The sequence below is a fragment of the Mandrillus leucophaeus genome, unplaced genomic scaffold (assembly GCF_000951045.1).
Source record: "Mandrillus leucophaeus isolate KB7577 unplaced genomic scaffold, Mleu.le_1.0 Scaffold576, whole genome shotgun sequence".
NCBI classification, from domain to species: Eukaryota; Metazoa; Chordata; class Mammalia; order Primates; family Cercopithecidae; genus Mandrillus; species Mandrillus leucophaeus.
In genome coordinates this window covers 546,606-553,725 of record NW_012106208.1, presented here as the reverse complement: position 1 = coordinate 553,725, position 7,120 = coordinate 546,606, and the positions used below count along the sequence as shown (strand labels likewise).

General features: G+C 45.1%; 1 protein-coding gene across 1 annotated transcript in view; it reads left to right on the top strand.

Moving 5' to 3' along the window:
• The window catches only part of MTMR14 (myotubularin related protein 14), a 64,316-nt gene that overhangs the window by 26,253 nt on the left and 30,943 nt on the right, over positions 1-7,120 (top strand). Inside the window, exons 5-7 of the mRNA XM_011998600.1 lie at positions 3,486-3,561; positions 4,172-4,232; positions 5,728-5,850. Coding sequence (XP_011853990.1) covers positions 3,486-3,561; positions 4,172-4,232; positions 5,728-5,850 — 260 coding nt within the window. The remainder of the gene's footprint in view (positions 1-3,485; positions 3,562-4,171; positions 4,233-5,727; positions 5,851-7,120) is intronic.

Below are 7,120 nucleotides of genomic sequence, written 5' to 3'. Positions count from 1 at the left end.
AAATAAATAAATAAATAAAATAAGAGTATAATTGGATTGTGTGTAACATAGAGGATAAATTCTTGAGGTGATGGAACCCCATTTACACCGATGTGATTGTTATGCATGGTATGCCTGTATCAAAATATCAGCCGGGCGCGGTGGCCCACGCCTGTAATCCCAGCACTTTGGGAGGCTGAGTTAGGCAGATCATGAGGTCAGGAGTTCGAGACCAGCCTGGCCAACATAGTGAAACCCCATCTCTAATAAAAATACAAAAAATTAGCCAGGTGTGGTGGCGGGCGCTTGTAGTCCCAGCTACTCCGGAGGCTGAGCCAGGAGAATTGCTTGAACCCGGGAGGCAGAAATTGCAGTGAGCCAAGATCATGCCATTGTACTCCAGCCTGGGTGACAGTGCCAGACTCTGTCTCAAAACAAAAAAAAAATCTCATGTACCCCATAAATAAATAAATGTACCCACAAATATTTTTAAAACTTAAGTACTTCCAGCAGAAACAGAAAATCAAATACCGCATGTTCTCATTCATAAGTGGGAGCTAAACAACAGGTACGCGTGGTCGTAAAGGTGGAAACAATAGACACCGGGGACTCCAAAAAGGGGAGACAGGAGGAGGAGGAGGCAAGGGTTGAAGAATACCTATTGGGTACTATGTTCACCATTTGGGTGATGAGTTAAATAGAAGCCTAAACCCCAGCATTACACAATATATCCATGTAACAAACTTGGACGTGTACCCCTGAATCTAACGTGTAAGAAAAAAGAAATGCTTGTGTTCTGCTTCCTTCAAAACGCAGTTCAGCGCGGCTAGTGCAACTGAGAAACTAAGGGTTATATTTTACTTCATTTCAATTTAATTTTTAAGGCTTGAAGCAGTATAAAAGTTTGTCATTGTTAAAAATAACTTTGAAATGGGCCCACATTTCCCTTAAAATGCCCAAAGTTTTTTGTTTTTTTTTTTTTTGAGACAGTCTCTGTTGCCCAAGCTGGAGTGATGCCATCTGCCTCCCAGGCTCTAGCGATTCTTGTGCCTCAGCCTCCCAAGTAGCTGGAATTACAGGCACATGCCTCCACACCTGGCTAATTTTTGTCTTTTTAGTAGAGACTGAGTTTCACCATGTTGGCCAGGCTGGTCTCAGACTCCTGGCTTCAAGTGATCTGCCCACTCTGGCCAAAGTGCTGGGATTACAGGCAAGAGCCACCACACCTGGCCAATGGCCAAAGTTTCACATCCTACTTAAGATATGCTTTAAGTGTAAAATACGCATCAAATTTTGAAGATTTAATAGAAAAATGTAAAATATTCATTTTAAAAGTGATTACATGTTGACATGTCTTGGATATGATGGGTTAAGTAAAATATTTAAATAATTTTTCAAAATTCAGTTCAAGCATTGAGCGGTAAGTTCTCATACCATTTTCTCCCCAAACACTTGTGTCTGGCTTTGTTAGACCACTGAAACGGGAACAATTCATCTTTCTTTTTGTTTAAGAGGTGGGGAGCAGAGGTCAGAGGTTACTAAATTAGCAAATCATCCAGAGTACTTTTCCACAGACAGAATTAGAGGCCATTCCTAACTAGGTAAATGGATAGCATTCAGGGTAGATCTTGCGTTTTCAGTCAGGAGCCAGCTTAAAGGGCAGAGATGATGGGTTATAAGTCACAATCATGAGGCAGGTGTCTATCAAGAGGAGTCAACCCTCCCCCAGGGGCCTTCCTGAAGAGGCTGGTGCCCCACTTGGGGACTTGGCCAACTTGTCCTTCTCCATCTGACTCTGGGGTTTTGCTGGCCTAGGTCTGGCTGCCTCAGTTACTAAAAAGACAAGATCAATAGAAGGGATGTGGAAGAAGAATTGGGAACAGAAAAAGGGTCTCTACTCAACAGCCAAAAAGAAGGCAGCTATCTTCACTGAAAGATTTAACAGAAATAATGCAAAGGAGAGTGAGGTCAGCTGCCAGCAGCTTAGATGAAGTGGGGAGGGTGGACATTATACAAATGCCAGTGGAACAGGCAGCCACACACCCTGCCAACGTCTTGAGGAAATCAGACTTACCCCTTTTCTTTGGAGTCTTAGAGGTCCTCAGCCCTTTCCTGCAGAAGCATCCACTTTGCTCCTCACTACTTGACTGATTCCTTAAAGCAAGGGCTTTTAACAGGGTCTGGGGATGGGTTCATCAGTGGGCTTGAGAGAGTCCAGAAATCCCTGGAAATGTAAGTAGATTATGATGTGTATATATATATATTTTTTTTCAGGAGATAGTTGATAGTTTTTATCAGATTTTCAAATTGCTTTTAGACCCACAGAAATTTAAGTGGCCCCCACTGGAGTACATCCTACTTAGGCCAGCAGGAATGCCAGCCCTTGATAGGCTTCCTCAGTGGGTTTCCAGGATAACCTCTCCACAAACCAGCTCTTGCCCCAGCACCAGTAAAGCCCCTCACTCTGTCCCAGGTAGCTTTTCTATTGCTGTCCCCACCCCTAGGCTGCTGCTACCTCAGGGAGAGCCAGAAAGTGACCTAGTTGTTCCCATGCACAACTCTTTGCTGTAGCAACAAAACTTTCCTTCTCATTATGTCACAGGTAGAGAAGAAGCCTTCAGATGGTACTTGGCAATCTTCCAGGGATCCACTTTCCATTTGCACATTGTGTGACCCGTTTAGCAGTGAGCTTCACTCCTTGTCTGTCACCTCACAACTTCCCCATTGCAGTGTAACGGGGCCATGTTCTCCTAGCCTTTAGCTAAATTCTGGGCTGGTTTGCCTTCCCATCACCAGGTATCTCCTCCCATTCTCCCCACCCTACCACATTTCAGCAAACACTATTTATTTAAACAAGTAACCTTACAATTAGATATTGAAGTTTGTGCCAGTTGCCTGGTTTCTAGAATTCTCTTACAGTGATCCCTTCAGTGATGAGGAAAAGAAAGCTCTAAAACATTTCTCACCCAGCCCCACTAGAAAGGTTGTTCCTCTCTACACTGAACAGTTCCAAATCACAGTAAGCACATAGGCTTTAGGGGTCAGTGGGTTTGGATCAAATCCTAGCTTACCTCTCGTTATATGACCTTACATATCACTTAACCTCCTTTAGCCTGTTTTTCTTTTCTTCGTCTGTGTAACAGCAATAATACATGCCACCTGCCACATCTCCCTCATGGGCTTGTTGTGAAAATTCAGTGAGAAGATGGCGGGTTTTTCAGTACCACGTCCAGCACGTGGTACACATGCAACAACCACCCAATTTGATGCGATCCTGTTGGTAACACTGGCGCCTCTTGTTTGGGAGTGAGACTGCCTCAGTAGAGGTTGTGAATTAAGTACTAGGGATCTTCTGACTGATTGTGGCAGCCTTGATGCTGATAAAACTTGGGGGAGTGCTGGGCCCATTATGCTGGCCTGGAAGAATCAGAAGAGTCCCAGGTGTTCCTTCAACTGTGCATGCTTCAGAAAACCATCTGACCCTGAAAATGCTGTTTCTCTCCCAGCACATTTGCAGGTCGGCCACACTGGCTGGATGGGGAGAGCTGTATGGACGCTCAGGCTACAACTATTTTTTCTCAGGTGAATGTTGAACAGCATCCTCTGATGTAGAATGAGAAGCCAGTCATAGAGAATAGCTACCTGGGCTGGGCGCCGTGGCTCACGTCTGTAATTCCAACACTTTGGGAGGCCAAGGAGGGCAGATCACAAGGTCAGGAGTTCAAGACCATCCTGGCTAACTAAAAAAATACAGAAAATTAGCTGGGCGTGGTGGTGCACGCCTGTAGTCCCAGCTACTCGGGAGGCTGAGGCAGGAGAAACACTTGAACCTGGGAGCCGGAACTTGCAGTGAGCCGAGATCACGCCACTGCACTCCAGCCTGGGCGACAGAGTGAGACTCCATCCCAAAACAAAAGAATAGCCACCCATGGCCACAGTAGAATAGGTAGGGGGTCTCAGTGAGCTGGGTGGAGATCAGGGGCCTGCCTTTGATCAGGGACCAGGAGACAAATAGGAGTTCACCTTAGAGGTGAAGACTACCAGACATATAGGGGCATAGTGTTTCCTTAAGGGTAGAGCCATGTTGGCCCAGCCCACCCTTGGCACTATGGGGAAGGAGGCTGGTGAGGAGGCCCCTGTGTGGAGCCCTGGGTCACCAGCCTCAGTACTGACAGATAGGTTTCTCTGGCAGGGGGTGCAGATGATGCCTGGGCAGATGTGGAGGACGTCACGGAGGAGGACTGTGCTCTTCGGTCAGTGCTGAGTTGCTGTGGTCAGGGGCTTGTGTTGGGGACGGGGTGTCTGGCCAGAGATGGCCATGTTCACATTGTCCATGTGTATTTGTCACTGGTTCAGGTGAGTGGATTAGCTTCTTTCCCTTCTGTCTGCCAAGTCTGTGCCCCTGAAATAGGGCTGTTGAAGTCCACTGAGTGCACATCTGGATTCACAGAGAACATCCCACTCTTGGGGTTCCTGGTACTGCAGGCCTGAGAATAGGGCCCAGACATCTATATTTGTTTAAAAGCCCCACAGAGTTGCCAGTTTGCAGCTGTGATGCTGACTACCAACTTGCCACATCTCACCCAGTACACCTGGTACTAAGGCCCAGGGCAAGGGCTACAGTCCATAAGTAGGAGACATGAGGTCTAGCCTGGAAGGCACATTTGGAGACCAGATGTGTCACAGCTGCATGGTTGGTATGGAACAGGAGTTTGAATCCCTATAAAAGGAGGAAATGGGCTGGTTCATACTCTTCCTATCCCCTTTCCAAATGTTTTTAGAAAACAATGCTACAGGTTATTTTAGAAAAGCTCCTTTGCATGGTCTGTACCACATGGAAAGTCTTTAACTGGTGTCAAGCATCTCTGGAATGCACACAAGCACCCTAGTTAAGATCAGCTTCCCAAATCATAGTTCAGTTCATGAAAGGGCATCTTGCTATGCTCAGGTTCTGCCTGTTAGCTCTGAAAGCAGCGGCTCTGGCTTGTGCTCAAGAATGTTTGGCTTTTCTCCCTAGATCAGGTGACCTCTGCCCAGCCAGGTCACCATCTTCAGCATATACTGTTCTTGGCAAGAAAACTACTGGGGACAACAAAGCAGTGTGGATTAAAAAAATAAAAAAGTAATGGTGACTGTTTATGCTTTCTACTTCTGCCTATATCTGCAGGGCTGATCAAAAGGCAGCACTGAGCATTAAAATTTTTATCTTTCTCTTTGCTTCATTGGCCTGCTAGGTAGAGGGAATTTACTTGCTAGTATTTCATAGTCAGTTGATAAAATAGCTCTAAAAACTTTATCTCTACAAGAATTTCAGACTGTTACATTATGAGCAAGTCATGTGGCTAAAAATGGTCATAAATGGGGGAAAAGGAGGCGGCGGAAGGAGATCAGTTCTAATGGAAATGGAAAGATTCTATCAGCCACCAGCCTGCTGCTTTTTAGAACCCTGAGATTATCTTGAGTCCTCTGGCTTAATGTCAAGCAATGCCAGAAAGTCCTTTTCCATTTCCACCAGCAAATTGCTCCTCTTTGAAATACATCCCAGAGATGGGGATAATCTCTTAGAAAGTCACCTTTCCTGCAACCTCTCTGAAACCAGTTGTCCTGTTTGGCACCCATGCGTCCACCTAGCACACGCCCCAGCTTCTGGAGAAGAGTGACATCCATACTTCCCTGAATGAGTGCCCACTCCCTGGCTCCTCTGAGTGAACATGCTATGTAACTTCTTCCTCTGACTCTTTATTTCAGAAGTGGTGACACGCATCTTTTTGATAAGGTCAGAGGCTATGACATCAAGCTGCTTCGATACCTGTCAGTCAAATACATCTGTGACCTGATGGTGGAGAACAAGAAGGTGAAGTTTGGCATGAAGTAAGTACAGGGGCCACAAAATGAGCAGAGGCAGTGTGTACAGATTTGTAGGGCTGGCATTAGTATGTAGCTGTCACTGCATGCTGGCCTTCTTACAAAGGGCTTTCTGTACATTCTCTCACTGTATCTTCAGACAGCCCTACAAAACAGGTATCAGTGTCCCCCTTCTACAGATACTGAAGCACAGAGAGATGAAGTAGCTTGCTCAGGTTGTACGTTAGTGACTGTGGCAGCCATCAGTCTCTACCCAGTGCTCTGCTGCCACTTTCTCTTCCTTATCAAATCTTTTTTTTTTTTTTTTTTCTGGCTCCAAGTTCTATGCCATGTGTGGCAGATTAGAATCTCTTAATTTTTAAAATTTATTTTTCATAGAGATGGAGTCTTTGTTGTCTAAGGGGGTCTCAAACATGTGGCCTTTAAGCAATTCTCCTGCCTCAGCCTCCCAGAGTGCTGGAATTACAAGTATGAGCCATTGTGCCTGGTCCTAAATTTCTTTTAAAATTGAACAAAAAAATCAGCATATATTCAAATTTTACTTCAGTGACTGCTGTCATATAAAAATAACACATATGAACCAAATTCAAATATAAGAAGTCAAAACTAAAAAATAGAGCCTGGGTTAGTGATGAGACTGTAGGAGCTTTTCCCAAATTTTGTTTTTTAAATGATTTTTAAATGTTTTTAAATGATCCTAAAAGGTGATCTTAGAAAATAAGGCATACTGAGGCTAAAATTAGGGCTCACCTATCTGAGATCTGAATATTGCCTTATTCCTCCCTTCCTTTATCTGTCAGAGTCCCCAGTGTTTATTTTCAGATGCTGTTTGTTCACCCTGTTTAGAAGTGGGCTCAGTGACTATTAGAGAAGACAGGAGAGCAGGAAAAAGCTTTCCCATAGGATCATATTATTTGGCTCTCATCTCACTCCTGGGTCAGAGTGGCTACACTGTGCATCGTGGGGTCAGAGAAGGTAGAGTTCTTTTTTTGAGTTGGAGCCTCACCCTCTCACCCCGGCTGGAGTTCAGTGGCACGATCTTGGCTCACTGTAACCTCTGCCTCCTGGGTTCAAGCAATTCTTCTGCTTCAGCTTCCAGAGTAGCTGGGATTACAGGAGCGCACCACCACACCCAGCTAATTTTTTATATTTTTGGTAGAGAGAGTGTTTAACCATGTTGTCCAGGCTGGTCTTGATGGGGTTTCTCCATGTTGGGAACTTGACCTCCAGCCACCGCACCTGGCCAAAGTTGTAGTTCTTTTTTTTTTTTTTTTTT